At 41.9% G+C, this 21,677-nt stretch overlaps 1 protein-coding gene across 1 annotated transcript in view; it reads right to left on the reverse strand.

Annotated features, from left to right (window-relative positions):
- Window positions 1-4,894: 4,894 nt before the first annotated feature.
- Window positions 4,895-21,677, reverse strand: part of LOC112117767 (potassium channel subfamily T member 2) — a 287,927-nt gene continuing 271,144 nt past the window's right edge. The window contains exons 25-28 of the mRNA XM_026655747.2: window positions 19,266-19,349; window positions 16,205-16,333; window positions 6,978-6,998; window positions 4,895-5,218 (exon numbers count right to left, since the gene is read on the reverse strand). Coding sequence (XP_026511532.1) covers window positions 4,895-5,218; window positions 6,978-6,998; window positions 16,205-16,333; window positions 19,266-19,349 — 558 coding nt within the window. The remainder of the gene's footprint in view (window positions 5,219-6,977; window positions 6,999-16,204; window positions 16,334-19,265; window positions 19,350-21,677) is intronic.

The following is a 21,677-nucleotide window of genomic DNA, read 5'->3' on the forward strand; positions in this document are numbered from 1 at the left end:
GACAACGAATGCTGAGAAGAGAAGTGGCTTATATGCCCTCTCTTACCCAAGAACAGAGTGAGCTTATGGGGTAACAGGTTGTGGATCTAAATTGCCTTTGAGAAGGAGCCATGTAGAGAGGCAGCTGGAGAGAAAATGGACTCATGAAAAAGGGAGGTTTTGGTTTTTGCTTATGGTGGGTTTTTTTTAACTGCTGGTTGATCAGATGAGAGAGTGGAACCCCCTGAGCAAGTGGAGGACAAACCCTGGACAAGGAGGTAGAGAGGGGCTCAGATAATGGAACCAGGCACTCACTTCCTTTTCTCAAGGCCTGAGGCTGGGTCTTCCAGCAGCAGGTGGGAAGAAGTGCCTCTCCTTTCTCCTGGATTGAAGGTCTGAAAACATACAGATCATTGGGAGAGAGCCAGGGTCATGAAGTGGTCTGGACTCTGACTGGACTTTGGGTTTTGTTTTGAACTTTCATTATGACAGAAGGCGAGATGTTTTGGTTTAGTGGAAGGACTAAACCATTTACAATAAGGGCAAAAATGAGGCAGAGGCCCCATTTGTACGAAGTAAAGTAAGATTTCCGTTATAGGGATGAAATCTTGGAAAGGTTCTCCTTGTGAAGTTTCCTCCAAGTGCCTCTGTTGGGAGCCAGGGTTTATTTTGGGAACACACTAGAAGCCAAGAGCCATCTGTACAAAGACACTGTGCTTCCACAGCAACTGTGCGGTCTATTGAACTTCACTCTGGATTTAGTAACTGCTTCCATCCAGTGCTGCCCCTGGAAACTTTAATTACTGACTTTTTATTAAAATAAGAGAGTGGCTGAAATTATAAAACTTATTTTCTTACCAGTTGGGCTTCCACCATACACGAGTGCTCTGCGTCAAAGTTAATGCAGTAGAAGTATCACTGATTGTCAGAAGTATTCCTGTCTTTGTAACATCCCAGCCTTCCCCAAAAAGTAGAGCTCCAATTTCTAAAGGCTGCATACAGTGAAAGGACAAGGGAGAATGGTGACTCCCCCTGCTACTGGGGGAGAGACAGATCTGCATTTGTGTTTGTGGGCTTCTTTCTGTGTGCATGTATAGTGCTCTAATACTTTAGATTGTATGTGTTTTCCGTGCATGTGCGTGCTCATGTGTATGAGTGGTGCTAAAATATAACTGAAGCCTTGCCTAACAGTCCAGTCATTTATTTCCCAATCTCCAGAAAAGACTCATTTTCACCATTCTGTTCTTAACTGGAAGGGACAGTATACACACCAGTCATGCTCAGGGTCAGAAACTGTCAGCACCTGTAGAAGTAGCTTCATTTGGATGACAAGTTGTCATGCTTACACCTTTAGGAACGTCAATCATTCTATATTCTAACAAACAAGATTTGTTATTGTTTAGTAACAATATTCCCAGCTGTCTTGTAATGTTGGCTGTGTACATGTTGGAAAGAGGGAGGGAAAAATCAAATACATGACAGCAATTTTGATCAAGGCAGACCATGCTTTTCATTTCAGAAACCAGTATGCAATGTTTTTTCTCACAATGACAATGGGTCATTTTCATTGCAACATATAGAATACTCCCAGCCGTGTGGCTGCTAGATTTTTCTGTTCTGGGAGAAAACTACGTACAGATAAGTTTTAAACTATAGTTTGGTGAAAAAGCTGATTGAAGTAGCAAAAGAAACATCATTCTTATTTCTGGTTAGTTCTCCCTTTTCTCCCCTCAGCAATCTGTATTTGCTGTGTGGGGAAAAGACAAGTATTTTCTTTTGTCGACATCTCTTTATATTTTTCCTATAGATAGGCCTGAGCCAAAATGCTAGATACAAACTTCCTTTCTGAAAACAGACTATGTAAAAATGCACCTTTTCACTCAATTGACCTGTCGTTGGCTATATTAGAAGCCATAGCTGTTTTTCCTTACTAAAAAAAAATGGTATTGTTTTACTCTTTTTAGCCCTGCAGAACTAATGCAGCTAATGTGAGGTGTGACAGGGTAAGGCCAGATGGCTACAGGAGAGTGTAGGAAGGATGGTAATGCCTCAGGATAAGCAGGTCCCTCTTCCCCGAGTAACTGAGCAGGGGTTACTCCAGGTTAATTAGGACACCTGGAGCCAATTAAGATCCTGTCAGAATGGGTTAAAAGCCTTTCCCCCAGCCAGTCAGGGTGGCTGATAAGTGTTGTGAAAGTGAAGGTGAGCTGTTGGAGAGCTGAGTGGTGGGGAAGCTGACAAAGACCAGGGGAAAACCCTGAAGGTATAGAGATTGGGGAGAAACCCTACCCTAAACAGGAGCTAAGGACACTTCCAGGTCTAAGGACCTGAAGAAAAGGTCTGCCAGAGGGGAGAGACTGAACCATGCATTTGGTGTGGTGCTGCCATGCCCGAAAAGGCTACCAGAGACTGGCGGCTCTCCCTCCCCTGACAGGAAGGTTGGGAGGAACCCCACCCAAGCAAAGTGGGGACAATAATCCAAGGGGTGTGGGGAAGTAACCCAGGGAAGCTAGTAGCTTTCCTGGGAACTGGCAGTGTGAGGCTGCTACTTGTAGGGTCCCTAGATTGGGGCCTGCAGTAGAGAGCAGGACTGCCCCCTCCCCCTTTCCTCTCACTGGATGTCCACTGAGGCGTCCAAAAGCCCCAATGAAGCAGTGAGGGCTTAGCAGGCCCAGAAATGGGAAGGCCGCTTGCAGACAGAATTTCCCTACCCACTATAAATGGGTGTGTGTGTGGGGGGGGGGGAATTCTAAGAGATGAGAGGCTATCCTGACCCACGGCTAGAAGGAAGCACGGGACCCACTGGGGAGGCGGAGAAGAAGCCCTGCTACGGAGGGTAAGGTGGATTCTCTTCTGTCTTGGATATAGTCAGTAGAATTGTTAATTAAGTTCTGATTGTACAATATTTATTGCTGGCAATAGATGAGCTAAAAAGAACCCATTCTGAGACTCAGACCCTAGGCAGAATTTGCAGGCCTTTTGGTTAAAAAATAAAACATTGTGAACTGATCATATTTGACCTAGAATTATTGAGAAACAATAAACAGGGAATTCCCCACAATACCATTTCTATGATAACTTTCCAGCACAGAAGAACACTTTAAGGAAAATTCAAATTAAGACACAAGCTTTTTGAGTTATAACCATCTCTCATTTTTTCCCAGGCGTCACAATTAAGTTTCTTCTTCTAATCTTTAAGTTCAACTGGTATGAAGGAGTACAAACTCCCACAGAAACCAAGGGCCATCACAAACCTCATCATCACACATCTCACCAACTTCTGCTACAGGTGTAAGGTTTACAATGCATATCTTTGAGGTTGCCTTCTCTTCCATAGAAGCATGTACATTAAAAAAAAAAAAAAAAAAAACTGCAAATCCTGCAAAAATAAACCATTCCACTTCACTCACAATTCCTCCCTGAGGAGAGGATGTGAGATAAAATGAACCATATGTGACAGATGTCAGTCATGTTGCTTAATGCACTATTTGAAGACACTCAGATATTAGTGTGATGAGGGTGAAATAAGAACCTGTTATAAAATTGAATTAAGTACAATACCAAAGATGTACCAAAAGGATCCAGGATGGAAATTTTCTTTATGAATGCTGTGCCATATGTGAATCAGCTTGTATAGCAAAAGTCTCAACATCATTTGTAAAACCTTCTATTAATCCTCTTATTTTTTTTTGGAAACTGATAAATAGGAATTTGCTGTTGACTAACTGTAGTTTATTTCACACTTGACCCCTTCAATAAACCTAGATGTTAGGACAGCAGCTGTTCCTGTAACTTTTGCATGTTATCTCCACTCAGAAATGGCTTTCTACTTCTTCAGGCTCCCAAAATGTAATGAGCTAGGTTCCATCCAGCTGGCACTCCCTAAGTCCATCAGAACATGAAAGATTGTTTTAGCCATCTGAAAAATGACTAGATCTGGTGATAATTTAGCAACCATGCAATTAAGAAAATCATGTCCCAACTCATCTAGATATTGGACAAACAATGATATGTGAGCTAATGTTCAATCCTGTGTTGTTCGCCCAACATTGGATTCATTGTTAATCAAAATAAAACCAGAAAAGGACATGCAGTGGGTTTTTCAGCTTTGATAGGAAGTTGGCTCTGATGTGCTACAAATTGCCACCTGTTTTCCAAAGTTATTGCCAATGGCTAAGAGAGAAGCTTTTGAAATGGCATGTAGTGAGCTGTGAACCATGGTCTAGCTTTTTAGGCTCATGAATAACTTGATTTCTTGTGCTAAAATCTCTGGACAGATGCCCAATACACCTCTAAGTGTGCTACAATGCTATATGTATTAATTAAACAGATATTTTTCATATGCTTTTAAAAAGCTTGAAAAACAGAGAGGGGGATGAAAAAAATTGAAGCATAGAGCTAGTGATGCATCACTCATAAATGTGATGTGAGCACATTGGGCATGTTTCCCATCTTATTTTAAAAATCAAAGGAAAGATGATGTATCCTGCAGGAAAAAACAAACAAACAAAACCCTTTAAAGTATAAGCAAAATTTACAACAACTCTGTCACCATCTGTTTATATGAATAAAGAGGATGTTACATCTGTAGGTATGCAATGTGATCATCTTTATCATAAGCCTCCAAATACAGGCGAAAATAGTTTTCATTTCTGATTTCATGTCCTGTAGCAATAGCAGCACCAATTGGTTCAACTGCCTTATGAATATCCCATCTAAAAAGAGATTGAGATTAAACCTAAACCAGAACTAGAGCTGGTTGGAAAAGGCTACAGATTTTTTCACATGTTTTTCCCCTTTTTTGATCAAAACTCTGAGAAATTTGATCAATTATGAATTTCAAAATTTTGCACCCAGCTACAGTTGTACTTCACCCATGGCATACTATGGTTTTATGAAATAAAATTAGGTGATCTTAGACAATAATAATAGTCATACCATATCCTGCTGTGGAAAGTCCCAAGTGCTTCATTCTGTTCTTCACAAGTTCAGCAAGTTCCTGTCTTTCTGACCTCTTGTAAAGGCTCATCCGCTGCTGACTTATTTTCTCCGCTGTTTTTCCGGAGTGCTTTGGCACTTTTCTACTCAGCCGTCGGGCCCATTGCATGCTCTTCCGTCGTAACAAGGGATGATCTGACTGATCGCTGGATGTGGAGTTACGATGGTTATTGCGGTTGTTTATTTGTTCTTTGGTGTCTTTGGTGTCTTCCCATTCTTCGACACTAATAGAAATTTGAGACTTCAAAGGGAAAATCACATAAGAAATTAGGGGATTCGGGAAATAGATTTGTCAAAGAAATCATCAGAGATCTTGTCTCCTTCTTTGCTCCAATTCAGCAATGCAGTTAAGCACATGCTTAAGTCACACTCAAGTCAATAGAGTTAAGAACATATTAACGTTCAGCATGGCCTGCGGAAGGGGCAGTCTTTTTCTCTATGGCTAGGTCTACACTACAGCGGGGGTCCGACCTAAGATACGCAACTTCAGCTACGTGAATACCGTAGCTGAAGTTGCGTATTTTAGGTCAACTTACCTGGCTGTGAGGACGGGGGAAAGTCGACCGCTGCCGCGCTGCCGTTGACTCCGCTGCCGCCTCTTGCCAGGGTGGATTTCCGGAGTCGACGGCAGAGCGATCAGGGATCGATTTTATCGCGTCTTCACTAGACGCGATAAGTCGATCCCAGAAAACCGATTGCCTGCCGCCGGAGCCTCCAGTAAGTGTAGACAAGCCCTATGTGCCCTTGGAACAGCATTATGTAGACTGCATGTGGCTTGATATAAATATGATCCTACATTCCCCAACAACAAGAGAAGATAAGCATTAGTTAGTACTTCTTGTCATTCTGTTTCTAAACATGAGGCTTCTATGCCTATTTCTAATAGGAATTCAATGCCATTCTGTTTCTTAGAAGCCAGGAATAAAACTATTTGAACTCAAATAAATCAATCTATTTAGCTTTACAAAGAGAAGATTAAGAGGTGACTTGATAACTCTGTTTAAGTATCTAAATGGGGAAAATGTTTAATAAGGAGCTCTTCAATCTAGCAGACAAAGGTATAACACAATCCAATGACTGGAAGTTGTAGCTAGACAAATTCAGCCTGGAAATAAGGCATAATTTTTAAACCGTGAATGTAATTAACCATTGGAACAATTTACCCAGGGTCCTGGTGGATTCTCCATCACTGACCATTTTAAAATCAAGATTGGATGTTTTTCTAAAAGATCTGCTCTAGGAAATATTTGGGATAAGTTCTATGGTCTGTTATACAGGAGGTCAGACAAGATGATCACGATAGTCCCTTTTGGTCTTGGAATCTATGAACACTAGCTCAATGAACTCAATGGAATGTGTCTTGCCTGTTGAAAAGAGACTTCTGCACTTCCTCACTGAGTGCCTTTTTATATGCTCTTAATTGCTCAAAATGTGCAAGCCTTTAGTAGGGATAAATTGCTGAAGTATGAAAGATTCATATAAAAGACATAACTCTCTGGCTGAAAGATTTTAACAAGCACGCTGTTTAATACACCACAGAAAAAAGATGACAATAGGAAAGCTATATTTTTCTCATGCGTTGTTGTTGTTGTTTGTTGTTGTAGTGTCAGTCCCTGGATATCAGACACAAGGTGGCTGAAGTAATATCTTTTAATGGACCAACTTCTGTTGGTGAGAGAAACAAGCTTTTGAGCTTATGCTTTTGTGCATAAATATTAAGTATATGTCAAATATACTTCCTATAATTTGACATAGATGTTTATGACTTTTATGGAAATGCTTGTTCATTTGTGTTGAAGACTGTTACAATATTTAATTATAGGAGAGCCTTTGCACATGTTAAGGGAAATGACATGAGACCCTCAACTGCCCTGAACTGCTCTAACATTCTAATTTCACACATTGAGTCTAAGCTCTTTTTGTCCTCTTTCCATAACTGGTCAGGGTTACTTTCATTAGGGTCAACACTAGGGAAAGGGAGACAAATAACAAACACTTACTTGTGAAGCCATTTCTCGTGACTGACAAAGGGAGGAAAAAAGAAAACACAAACAGTTTAAACAACAGTGGGCAAACAGGAACAAATATGGACCATTTAATAGCAGTCACAAATAATAAATATGGGCTGATGCTTGCTTTATTCTGAATGGAAATTTGGATTAAATTAAAGTTCTGTCATTTGAACAGATCACTTAATGACTGTGCATACATTGTGCTTTTTTATCTGACCCACTGGAAATTTATCTGATGAAACTATCAATATATCTTGCATTAAATCATAATAATTTTAATAACATAGAAGTGAAATGAAGTACAGACTGTAATGCAGACAAAAGGTTGAAGGGGGAAGTAGTGTTCAACACACTAGTAATGTTCATTTTTCTTGTATTTGCTACTGGCAGTGGTCATTATCTCAAGTTTATCAAAAGCTATTGCTCCTATCTCATACATACTGTATTTGTATAAATATGCATGTTTAGCTGCTTGCTAGATAATGTCATTATATCATCACATCCCTTTTCTCTTAAAAAAACAAAATGTAGTTCAGGTCATTTTAGCAAAGAACATACTTTTTGCGTGTGAAGAATTTTGTAAATAAAACTTTCTAAGAACAAGAATATTACATGGCAATCTGAACAATTTAACTTAAAAATACTATCATAACACATAATGATTGTTGTATGGCAGGGACCATAATATCTATGTTGGCAAACTGAATGAAGGAAACATTTATCACACAAATGTTTATCAGGCTATTTATCTGATGTTGTTTACTTCTATCTAATTTACAAAGATATTAAACAGCATTGGTCCTTAGACTGATTCATTATTGTTTGTTACTAGATTCAGAAGTTCTCTTTAATTGTAGTGTAGTGTTGTATAACTATATAGTTTTAGAATTATATTCCTGGTCCACTATTTTATCATCCATATTTTTATCTAAGCAGAATTGTTCATTTTTTTTTCAATAGATATAGTCATCTGCACATTGAATTTAACAATTACTATTGTGCTAACTTTTCCATCATTTTAGCTCTTTCTGGGAAAACAACAGCAAAAACATAGGGGAAGGGTAAAAGGGAAAGAGTAGAACAAATAATGCTCTATACATCTGTAAAGTAGGTGTTAATCTCAAATTTATCAAAAGCTATTGCTCCTAAATTCATTTCACAGCTGCCTCTCCTTTACACAGATGCTGCTTCCTAGCTAGATAATAGGAAAGGGTTCACCCTTTTGTTTGTTTGCTGATTTCACATGCACTTTTGAAAGCATATATGTGAAAAGGCTTCTGACACTGAATTCTTCACAATAGGTTTGGTGCTCAGGCTACAACCATTATTGATCTCAGTAATCAGTCACTATCAGAATCCTACTGTTTTTAATTGATCGTCATATGTTACTTTAGTTTTAGCATACCATTAGTTGTACATATGTGGCACCATAATACCCTGTGCTCAGTTGTTGTGAGTTCTTCTGTTCTTATGACTTCTACCATGATTTTGCTTTTAAGAGTTCAGTGGAGTAGGAAAGGATGACGTGTCCTCTGTTTTGTAAAATCCTGACTGATTTTTCTCATGTCAGCAATAATACTGCCTATGTTCTTCCCCAAGGGATGATTTTGATAGATGGTACCACTGATGCTGAGCTGAGAAGAATCAGCTACAAATTCTGTAGTAGTACAGTTGACTAGTTCAAGTATGGTTGGAAAATAAAAGGAATCTGGAGAGCTAGTGACAGTCCAAAAGGAGAGACTGCAGCAAGCTTTATTTTGTGCAGACATCTTTCATGTCATTGAACATTTATTTTATTTTATTTCATTTCATTTCAGAATGGGAATCCTCAAGCTCCCAAGAAAATATATCACTTCATAGTGCATTAGAAATAATCTATTTTAAGAGTTTATTTAATGACTTGCATTTTGTCAATATATGTATGTTTTTGCAAGGAGGTGGGGTTGGAGATGGAATGAATTGATTGTACTGTAGAATCAGTAGATTGTGTCCTAGAAAGAACAGTTTTACAGGCAACAGGGAAGCTGACATACTGCATTTTACTTTAAAGCTAAACTCCCCTGGAGCTGTCTTTGATCCATTGTTCAAGATATTCAGCCATCAGGGATGAGATTGATATTCACTTAAAATCAAAAGTCTTTTTAGGGAGGAGTATCCTGATCAGTGGAACTGGAGTCAGAGGGCCATTGTTCACTGGGGGGACTGTTACTGACGGGGGCACCAGCGGAATGGGGAACATGGGGAGTTAGGCTGGAAGCAATTCTGCCACATGAACAGAGCAGTGTGCAGGATATAATACAATTTTACTTACTCAGCTTAACCTGCATCCAGTTTCATTCTTTGTGAATAAAACATGGTGGCAGCATCAGAGTTGTGAGCTCTCCACAGTGGAGCAGCTGGTAGTGTGAGCCATGGAACTCTATCTGAAGCCTCTCAAAGCCCTGGATTTTGCAGTTACAAAACCTAGCCCAGTGATGGATCCGGTGAAAGGAGGCATTCCAGCTGTACACAGACCTGGTCATGCAGGAGGACAAGAGCAGCAGGAAAGTATAACTGTTACTATACTGGGGAGCAAGGCAGAGAGGCCCACACTATGCTGAAGCTCACCACTGCTTTAAGTCTCTCAGCAGTCCTAGGAGTCCTGGGGAAATATCGCTCCCCGAAGCAGAATGAAAATGTGGAGTGATGCAGATTTTTCACAATCCAAAGGGTAGACCCTGGTGTTACTGCCTTATGCACACAGGCTGCTACATGCTGTGACATTGGCAGGCCAAGTGCCAGGTCCCCAGGTCTCAAATGGACATTAACAAATACATAGGTAGAATCTGTATGGATCACTTGTAAGTTAATGTTAATAAAGTATATATTAGAATTATAAGAACATGCTAAGTGTTTAGACTATCAAATGCTTGTGAGTTGCCTCATGCAGTAATCTTACTTGTAATATCTGTGTTCCATAGTGTAATATTTGAGTGGTTGTATTGAGCGCCTCGGTAACCATTTTATGGCTGTATAGGAGAGGGACATTCATTAGTATGAAGAGCAACTCTTCTACAGAAATTGTTACACACCTCCTGAGAGAGGAGACCCATGGCAGACTATAAGTGGATTTTACAGCTGGAAACTCCATAAATCTGGATTGAGGAACCATCAACAAAAGGATTTACGACTCTTATTATTGTTCTGCTCTCCTCCCTATGAAGATGAGTCATGCAAGTGGACTCTTCCCATCAGCTCAGTATGCAGCTCAGAGCACATGGCAGGAGGGGGATAAAAACTCTGAATCAAAAGAACTGGGTATCTCTATGCTGCTTGGACTTGGGGGAGTGGGGGAGCAGGAAGGTGTTTCCAGGAATAAACAAGAGATCCCCAGCTGCTTGGCCTCGGTTAGTCCTAAAGGTTAAACTGATTATAGAAGCCTATATTATATATTGAAACTGCAGATTGTCACTCGTTAGGGTGTCTGCTTGCTTGCTTTAACCTTGTATATAAGTCTCTAATTTCCTTTCCCTATCTAATAAATCTTCATACACAGTAGAATCTCAGAGTTACAGACACCAGAGTTACGAACTGACTGGTCAACTGCACACCTCATTTGGAATCGGAAGTAGGCAATCAGGAAGCAGCAGAGACCCCTCCCCCACCGCATAACCACTGAATAATGGTAAGGTGGAATCAGTTGTGAGAATAGCGAAGACACTGTTACACAAGGTTGTTTCCTCTGGGTCAGACCTCTTGTTAGCATTTTTGGTACACAGGAGTACCTCATCACAAGGGTGCAGGGCTGGCTCCAGGCACCAGCGCAGCAAGCAGGTGCTTGGGGCGGCCAACGGTAAGGGGCAGCATGTCCGGGTCTTTGGTGACAATTCGGCGGCGGGTCCCTCAATCTGTCTTGGAGCGAAGGACCTGCCTCCGAAGTGCCGCCGAATAATGAAGCGGCGGCAGTAGAGTTGCCATCGAAGTGCCGCCAATCGCAGTTGGTTTGTTTGTTTGTTCACTGCTTGGGGTGGCAAAAATGCTGGAGCCGGCCCTGCAAGGGTGCCAAAACAGTCTAGTGCAGGCACTGGTGGGACACATGACCAAAACACTGCTACTGATGAGAGGAGACCTGTTGCAGCCAGAAGGATGGAGATACTGTGGAGAGTAGATGGCCAGCAATCAGGGAAAGGAGGCACAACAGTCAAGGACCTAATGTCCCTGGTGTCATACATGCCTGTGAGAATCCAACCATGCAAGAGACACCAGAAAGTGTGGACTAAAAGAGTTGTGAAGGGTAGGGTGGCACTCTGGTTATACAGGGTGACTGCACAAGAGGGACAAGTGAGCTGAAGGAACAGGAGGCATGATACAGCAGACACAACACTCAGAAAGCCTAAAGAGAGATAGTGATCATCACAGAACACAGAGACAGAGAACCATCCAGAGGCCAACCCCACAGGCAAGGAGGAAACTCCACAGAAAGATAGTTTGCTAGACTCAGACAGGTGACAGGGAGACAGAGGGATCATTCCCAGTGTGATTACCTGTTGAGGAGACCAAACTATCCCAAAAGCTCTGTTGTAAAATTGAGACTCCAACTTGGCTACATAATAACAACCTCTAGCCAAAGGGACATGGTTGGAGGGAGTTTGGGTGTCAATTATTTGTTTTTAATGTGTATATTAAAATGCTTGTAAAAAAAAGAAGTTGTATCAAGAGGGCCAGTGTTACCTGGGGGGACTGCTATTGACAGGACACCAGTGGAACAGGGAGTGCATGGAGTCAGGCTCTAAGCAACTCTGCTACATGGACAGAACAGTGCATTGGGTTTAATTAAGTTTCACTTAATCAACTTAACCTGAATTCAGCTTCACCTTTTGTGAATGAAACAAGTGAAGCTAGGGCAGCAGCAAAGAAAAGAGAAGTCTTTGTTTAAGATTGCAAAATATCCATCCCACCAGACTAACAGATCCAAGCTCTTTTAGCCAGCTGTCCTTGGTATATAGTCAGCTTTTCTGGTCTCTCAATGAGTACTCCTGGGTAGGTAGTAAATTGTTTCTCTGTTTTTAGATGAGACAGATATTTTTGATAGGAGGGGAAGAATTAAGATGAATGAATCTTTACATACATGAAAAACTGAGGAAGTATTTTAAAAGAAAATAGAAAAATTAGCTGGATTGTTACCTGCATTGACAATTGTTCTCTTATATAGACCACAGCTATTATGGCATTGGGCAATGTTGTGTGAAAGCTTCCAATACTGTCAGAGACTCCACATAGTATTATTTATAAAATTAAATATTGTTTATAAAAATCTAAGGGAACAACAATGATGCTATCATCTGTTTCTAAATTATGGGCATACAACAAAGAAGAAGAAGCTACAGAACGAGCTACTTGTAGATACGTTTCATGCTCCTCTGACTGTAAAATGACTTCAATATTTTACATTGTGAAAGGGTTTAGTTCATTATGTCAGTGAGATTTAGTTGGTAAAGATTTCACCTGTACAACAGAATCCTAGGTTCCAAAATTCTACCACAGGATTAGGGCTAATATCTATTGCTGACATGATAGTGTGTAGTGTACATAACATAAGAACGGCCATACCAGGTCAGACCAAAGGTCCATCTAGCCCAGTATCCTGTCTACCAACAGTGGCCAATGCCAGGTGCCCCAGAGGGAGTGGACCTAACAGGCAATGATCAAGTGATCTCTCTCCTGCCATCCATCTCCATCCTCTGACAAACAGAGGCTAGGGACACCATTCCTTACCCATCCTGGCTAATAGCCATTAATGGACTTAACCATCATGAATTTATCCAGTTCTCTTTTAAACGCTGTTATAGTGCTAGCCTTCACAACCTCCTCAGGTAAGGAGTTCCACAAGTTGACTGTGCGCTGCGTGAAGAAGAACTTCCTTGTATTTGTTTTAAACCTGCTGCCTATTAATTTCATTTGGTGACCCCTAGTTCTTGTATTATGGGAATAAGTAAATAACTTTTCCTTATCCACTTTCTCCACATCACTCATGATTTTATATACCTCTATCATATCCCCCCTTAGTCTCCTCTTTTCCAAGCTGAAGAGTCCTAGCCTCTTTAATCTCTCCTCATATGGGACCCATTCCAAACCCCTAATCATTTTAGTTGCCCTTTTCTGAACCTTTTCTAGTGCCAGTATATCTTTTTTTTTAGATGAGGAGACCACATCTGTACGCAGTATTCGAGATGTGGGCATACCATCGATTTATATAATGGCAATAATATATTCTCCGTCTTATTCTCTATCCCCTTTTTAATGATCCCTAACATCCTGTTTGCTTTTTTGACTGCCTCTGCACACTGCGCGGACATCTTCAAAGAACTATCCACGATGACTCCAAGATCTTTTTCCTGACTTGTTGTAGCTAAATTAGCCCCCATCATATTGTATGTATAGTTGGGGTTATTTTTTCCAATGTGCATTACTTTACATTTATCCACATTAAATTTCATTTGCCATTTTGTTGCCCAATCACTTAGTTTTGTCTGTAGTGGAATGTTGAATTTTGAGAACTCATGGCGACAACTTAGTAGTACAGGTTAGCTCTCATCTCTCAATTAAACACATTTGAGTGTCCAAGGCTGTATGAACTATTTATCATATAATTGCTTCTGAATTCACCTATACTATCTCTGCATTAGTGATGCCCTGGAGTAGAAAGATGATAATTTAAACCAAGCACAGTTCTACAAGAATACCATGCTACAGGATATGAATTAGAACTGCTTCATCAAAAGTGTCATAAAGGACATGAAATCACTGCAAATGAGTGGCCACTGGATTGAGAATGTAAATCACATCCATAATTTCATGAATGGGCTTTAGCACAACAGACTGATGACTAGAAAAATGGAAGTATATGTTCATGGATGTTTTGGTGAAGTTTCATTTCCAACTTTGTTACAATTTGTTTGGACAGATTTTTTTCTGAACACCTCTAATAACCCAGGTGTTTCATTCATGTAACAACGATCCTCCCACCTGTGCACATTGGCGTTTGGAAGCTAAGAACAATAGGGCAAGGTATTCATACAGCAGTAATGTCCCTGGTAAGCTGAGTGCTATACACAGAAATAAAAGAGCTGTTTGGTTTCAGATTGGTCCTCTATAGCCTAACATCTTGTGACAGGAGATTACTTTGTGGTGCTATAGTGGGGTGGCCACCCGCTCCTGCCCTGAAGGGCTTAAAACAGCCCTGGGAGAGGGCTGTGGTAGGGGGAAACCTAGGCTGATTGGGGAAGTAGCCACAGCTGGGCCATGCCCCAATCAGGCCGCAGCTGGCCCTATAAAGAGGCTGTGGGCCAGGAGCACAGGTAGTCTCTCTCTAGGCACAGAGAGAGAAGGGCCTGGCTGCCTGGGACTTGAGTAAGGTACCAGAGTAGAGCAGTGCTTGGGAATACGGCAAGGGAGCTGGGGAGCTCCCACCTGGAAAACCCCCAGGCTGCAGGCCTAGCCAAAGGCCTGAAAGGTTACTTTGGTTGCAGAGGTGCAGCCTGGGGGCAGGTGGAGGCAGCAGGTTCAAACCCCCCTTGCCGATGATGAGTGATATGGACTGCAGTCTGCCCCAGGGTGCGGGGGCTAGATGAGGACTGGCAGTGAACACTGAGGCAAGGTGGAGATAGAGGGTGGGGATTCCCCTGGGAGGGAAGCCCAGAGAGTGGGGGTATTGCCAGGGGGCAGCACCCAAGGGAGAGGGGCACCAGGGTCTGGGAGGGACACGGGGCCAGTGACAAGCGGGACATTGGCCTGCAGAGGGTGCTCCAATGGCTGGAACGCTAATTCCCCAGGAGACCAGAAGGAGGTGCCGCAGGGGTGAGTCGTGCATCGCTACAGGTGCGTATTAGCTTTCAGTTTATTGGATTCTTCCATTATTGCTGTAGAAAAGCTATTGACTAGGACTCAATTCTGCAAGTTGCTCAGCAACCTCAGCTCTTATCACCTCTGAGAGTTGCTCAGCACTTTTCCAGATTAAACTCTTGATGTGCCCAAAGCCACTGGTTTGGACTAAAAACTGAAAAGGAGAGGAAAAGCTGTTAACATGAAGTGCCACGACACCCTTAATTGTGGAACCACAACAGTACCACCACAACAGATACGGTATACTAAATTTAATGAATAGTTGCAATAAAGCTCAAAGACTTAAATAAACCTGGGAGCACTGCATTGAAGAGGTCATTACTCTTTCTAGTATAAAACCCTGCTTGTAAAAGTCTACATCTGGGCAACAGAAAATACTACCAGGGAACGTTTGTTATACTAGTGATTCCAGAATTCCCGCAGCAATAGCTGGACTCATGTGGACAGAATTTTCAAACTTGGAAGATTAATTCTAGATACCCAAATCCATATTTAGACATGGCAATAGATGGCCTAATTTCCCAAAGGTTCTGAGCTGCCACAATTCTCATTGATGTCAATTTGTTTAGCAGCTTTGAAAATCAGGCTACTGTCTTTTATTTATTCATTTGAATGTGTAAAACAAGAGGCACTTGTTAAACATTCTTTCTATCTCTGAGAAACTCTACTGGATTTATTGTGTTTAAGTAGCCATAACTAAGGCTGCGAGTTTGTCATGGAGGTCACAGATTCTATGACTTTCTGTGACCTCAGTCACTTCTGCAGTGGCTGGCCAATGAGAGCTGTGAAGCCGGTGCTCTGGGCAGAGGCAGCATGCAGAGCTGCCTGGCCACTTTCTGCCTAGCAGCTGAGCGAGGGGGATGTCGCCACTTCCAGGGAGCCCTCCAGTTAAGCACCACCAAGAGCCCACCTCACCCCCGTCCCGTGCCCCAACCTCCTGCCCCCTCCCACACCCAAACCCTGCTGCTGCTCGGTGGGGGAGGAGGAGGAGGCGTGGAGCCAGGTAGGGAACCTGCCAGCCCTGGCAACCTCCCCAGCACCAGTGGGGGTCCCGGACCGCGCGCCACTGCCAGCGCCCACCCAGCACCATCCACTGCTAAATGAAAAGAATAAATTTACTATCGAGTGGCATGATTGCTTGAAATAGTACAGTAGGTTACACCTGTGGTATTATATTACATTTCATCTTTCATTAAAAAAATATTGAGTAGAGTCAATAAACTACTGTATGACCTCTATAACTGTGTATAGTCATTGCACTACCAGTATCTTAATATATTACTATGTGGTTTGGGTTATCCAAACAAGAAATTGGTATATTGAAGCAGGCAAACCTCAGATGTTGTAAGTTTTTGTGATTCAGTTCTATAGATTCCAATAGGAATATCTCCTGTTGAAGAACAAAGTTTCTGATATAGTCTGGCATATGTCCTAATCCATAGGTCATCTTCTGTGATTTTCATCTGGAAAAATAACAGCAGAAAGTAAGGTTCTAATTCTATAATGTTTTGCTCTTTCCCTTTGTGATGTGTGTGACGTTGCACCCCATAAGGCTTAATAGAAATATGCTTATGAATGTATCTATGATATAACTGGAATACATTTTATGCAACATATGTCATGTGACATATCTATGTAAAGGTTATGACCTACTGAATATATTCATCCTATTTGTATGCATGTATCATTTTTGTGTTCAAAGTTATGAATATTGGCTGTGTACTTGCTTGATTTCTAAGTAGCCTTACTAAAGCATTTGGTCAGCTTCTTGAGAAAGGAATGTGCAAATTAAGTGCCCAATCAAGAAACACTTAAAGGACAATGAATCTTGGAAGGCTCCAATCCACATAAGAAGTCTACCTGAGGACCTTCAGGGTAGCATGTAAACAATGGATGCTGCCTATAAAAACTGAGTCATGAATGGACATGTGACTTGCCCATGTGACTCCAAAACTCCATCTTGGAGCTGGACTTTGCATAGGAGAGAGGTGGGGGTCTCCACCCACAAGAGAAAGTCTATTTAAATCCCTGGGAGACCCCTCTATTTGGTCTTCAGCTGGCTAAAGAGAGAGCCTCTCCATCCTCAAGGATATCTGAAAGAAACTGTAGCAAAGGACAGTAACTACAGGGGGGTGTGAGTGATTGCTGGACCCAGACTAGAAGGAGACTAGTCTGTAAAAGGAAGCTTACTGGAATTCCTCTGAGGGTGAGGTTTTTATCTGTATTCAGTCTTCTTACTGTATTAGTCATGGACTTGCATGTTCTATTTTATTTTGGTTGGTAATTCACTTTATTCTGTCTGTTACTACTTGGAACCACTTAAATCCTACTTTCTCTATTTAATAAAATCACTTTTTACATATTTAATTAACCCAGAGTATGTATTAACACTGGGGAGGGTGGGGGGGCAAACAGCTGTGCATATCTTTCTATCACTGTTATAGAAGGCGAACAATTTGTGAGTTTACCCTGTATAAGCTTTATTCAAGGTAAAACGGATTTATTTGGGGTTTGGACCCATTGTGAGTTGAGCATCTGAGTGTTAAAGACAGGAACACTTCTTAACCGGCTTTCAATTAAGCCTACAGCTGTTAGGGGACGTGGTTCAGACCAGGGTCTGGGTTTGGAGCAGGCTAGTGGGTCTGGCTCAAACCAGGCAGGGCACTGAAGTCCCAAGCTGGGAGGGCAGGGAAAGCAGGGGCAGAAGTAGTCTTGGCACATCAGATGGCAATACCCAAGGGGGGGTTCTGTGATCCAACCCGTCACACCCTTCCTAAGGGACTTTCCCAAGCAAATGCCTCAGTATTTTGGAAAGGAGCTTCACACATACACAGTTTTAAAATTATTTGGAAAATTCTTTTACTGACTGTCTAATATCCATGTTAAGTCTTAGAGTAAAAGAAAAGTAAAATGTCTGAAAGCACAAATAAGGTGTCATGGAGAGACTGAGGAATATAAAGAGTAATTTGAGTTGAGAAGAGGTATGTGGCATTAGGAGAATTGTATCTATTTTACTTGTCTCAGCAACCTGAATGTTAGAAAGATCAAAATAGCACTATTAAGCATGAATGTCATGTGAAATTAATTTGAAAATTCTTCCACATCTTCCATAACTACTACAGTAGTGTTACTTAAAAAGTGAGGACATTTGAAATACAACCAATGTGATCCAATTTTAGGACACTGTGCATCAGCTTGAATCCTGTTATAATGGTTGACTAGCTGGAGGGAAAAAATGTTAAATGTTTAAAATAATAGATGTAACTTTTTAACAAATTTCTTAACGCACTGTTAAGCCAGGGGATGCCTTTCATTTCCTAGTGCCCAGTCTTGTAAACCCTTTCTTACATGACTAGTCAGCAGGGACCATTCATGTAAAGAAGGGATTGTAGAACTGATGCCCTGAAGGCCTGATACAAAGCCCAATAGAGAGATTCTTGTTGACGTCAATGGTCTTTGGATCATGTCCTTATCCTCTGAAATAGGACACTAACTCTGCCAGTATTGAACTTATTGACCAATATCACTGCTCCTGATAGTAAGCTCAGAATTTGCAAATTCACTTCAGCTTATTCATGTTGTGAAATGTCTTTCACATTTGAGGCTACTGGACTGAATATAATACATTATTTATATGGCACCTGTGCCAGAGAATGCCATTTCCTTTTCCTTTTAAAACTATCAAACCCCTTTGTACAAATCTTTCATTGTTGGTTGAGATAACAGCACTTTGTCCAAGGAAGCTGCTTTGTCACTCATGAATAATTGATTCAAGAATGCTGAAGTATATAACAACAAATAATAAATACGATAAAGCCTCTAATTTCCTAGGAGCAGGAAATACAGTATGAGAAACTCAACTAACCTATGCCTTCTATCTTTATCTGATATTTAGGGCTCAGTTCTGCCCTGATTTTACCACCAGTGCAAACTCATTTGAAATGAGTGGGGTAGCAAAAGATAAAGTCCTAGCCACATTTAGCCTTTCCATAGGTAATAACTTTCATTAATAAGTACTTTCATATTCTTTAAATTCAGTTTGCTTAAGGGTTTTTTTACTCCATACAAAAGAGTATTATAGACAACCTATAGAGTTTTTTTTCAAAAATCTTAATTTAAATTCCAAACACTGGCATAACGTCTGCAGTTTTTTTTCGCTGCCTTATTTTTTCTTTACATATCTTTTTAAGTTTGCTTTGTTTTGCAGATAATCAAAGTGGTGAAGTTTTCCACCTATTTTACTAATCTCTTATTCTGAAGATAAAAGAAAATAACGGCCTTCACTGGACTCTCATGAGAGAAACCACAGTACGAAAAGAGCAGTGGTATTTTGTGGAGGGCACAGGACCTTCTATGGCACCATTTAATCATCTTTAAAAAAAAAAAAAAACTTACAGAACAAAGAAACCCAGATCCTGGTGTGGTATCTAGTCCCAGCAGAAGTCTTGTGATAGAGATCATATAATCCTTCACAAATGACTGCAAGATTAGAAAAAGAGAGAGAGAAAAGAAAGTTTAAGTGCACAGATAAGCAGGTGATTACAAGGTCAGCAGCACTATATGTGAATTCTGAACTAAAATATATATATATTCACAACAGGTCATTTTTTCCTGGTGAAAATACGAGGTATTAGGAACTCTTCAATCTAGCAGAGAAAGGCATAACAAGAACCAATGGCTGGAATTTAAAACCAGACAAATTGAAACTAGAAATAAAGCATTTTTTTAACTAGGGTGTTGAAACAAACTACCAAAGGAAGTAGTGGATTCTCTGTCTCTTGATGTCTTCATATCAAGTTCGCCTGGAGAGAGCTCACTGAGGCTTTCATCTGCTGGTTTCTCTGAGTAGTTCCTGCAACAACTGAGGAAGCTCTTAAGAGGAAGGTGATATGGAAGGTGAGCGATCAGCTGTTGTAACCTGCACAGATTGTGCCATGTTTGTCTTTCTTCCACAGGACAGAAGCGACTTTGTCTGTACAAAGTGCAAGCTGGTCTCCATATTGGAAGAGAAGGTTCGAGGTCTGGAGAAACGAGTATCGACTCTGCGTTGCATAAGGGAAAATGAAGATTTCCTGGACAGACGTCAGGAGATGCTTCTACGGCCACAATGTTCTGAAGATTCAGAGCATGCGCAGCAGGGACAGGATGGTGAAGAAGTTTGGCAGCATGTGACCTCCAGAAGGAGAAAGAAGAGCGTCCATGGACCAGCAATGGAGATACAGGTGAGCAATCGTTTCCATGTTCTCTCTACAGGTACTAATGCGGAGAGTGGACTAGATGACCCATCTGAGGGAAGGGAGCAGAAGGAGACTCCACCGATTGGAAGGCAAAAGATGCACTGTCCTAGGGATGGGGGTTCCACGGCCACCACTCCCAAGAGGAGGAGGAGGGTGGTGGTGGTCGGGGACTCCCTCCTCAGGGGTACTGAGTCATCTATCTGCCGCCCCGACCGGGAAAACCGAGAGGTCTGCTGCTTGCCAGGAGCTAGGATACACGATGTGACGGAGAGACTGCCGAGACTCATCAAGCCCTCGGATCGCTACCCCTTCCTGCTTCTCCACGTGGGCACCAATGATACTGCCAAGAATGACCTTGAGCGGATCACTGCAGACTACGTGGCTCTGGGAAGAAGGATAAAGGAGTTTGAGGTGCAAGTGGTGTTCTCGTCCATCCTCCCTGTGCAAGGAAAAGGCCTGGGTAGAGACCGTCGAATCGTGGAAGTCAACGAATGGCTACGCAGGTGGTGTCGGAGAGAAGGCTTTGGATTCTTTGACAATGGGATGGTGTTCCAAGAAGGAGGAGTGCTAGGCAGAGACGGGCTCCACCTAACGAAGAGAGGGAAGAGCATCTTCGCCAGCAGGCTGGCTAACCTAGTGAGGAGGGCTTTAAACTAGGTTCACCAGGGGAAGGAGACCAAAGCCCTGAGGTAAGTGGGGAAATGGGATCCTGGGAGGAAGCACAAGCAGGAGAGCACAAGAGGGGAGGACTCCTGTCTCATACTGAGAAAGAGGGACGATCGATGAGTTATCTTAAGTGCCTATACACAAATGCAAGAAGCCTGGGAAACAAGCAGGGAGAATTGGAAGTCCTGGCAAAGTCAGGGAACTATGATGCAATTGGAATAACAGAGACTTGGTGGGATAACTCACATGACTGGAGTACTGTCATGGATGGATATAAACTGTTCAGGAAGGACAGGCAGGGCAGAAAAGGTGGGGGAGTTGCGTTGTATGTAAGAGAGGAGTATGACTGCTCAGAGCTCCGGTATGAAACTACAGAAAAACCTGAGAGTCTCTGGATAAAGTTGAGAGGTGTGAGCAACAAGGGGGATGTCGTGGTCGGAGTCTGCTATAGACCACCAGACCAGGGGGATGAGGTGGACGAGGCTTTCTTCTGGCAACTAGCAGAAGTTGCTAGATCGCAGGCCCTGGTTCTCATGGGAGACTTTAATCACCCTGATATCTGCTGGGAGAGCAATACAGCGGTGCACAGACAATCCAGGAAGTTTTTGGAAAGTGTAGGGGACAATTTCCTGGTGCAAGTGCTGGAGGAACCAACTAGGGGCAAAGCTTTTCTTGACCTGCTGCTCACAAACAGGGAGGAATTAGTAGGGGAAGCAAAAGTGGATGGGAACCTGGGAGGCAGTGACCATGAGATGGTCGAGTTCAGGATCCTGACACAAGGAAGAAAGGAGAGCAGCAGAATACGAACCCTGGACTTCAGAAAAGCAGACTTTGACTTCCTCAGGGAACAGATGGGCAGGATCCCCTGGGAGAATAACATGAAGGGCAAAGGGGTCCAGGAGAG

Source organism: Terrapene carolina, unplaced genomic scaffold (assembly GCF_002925995.2).
Source record: "Terrapene carolina triunguis isolate 2854851 unplaced genomic scaffold, T_m_triunguis-2.0 Scaffold211, whole genome shotgun sequence".
Taxonomy (NCBI): Eukaryota; Metazoa; Chordata; order Testudines; family Emydidae; genus Terrapene; species Terrapene triunguis.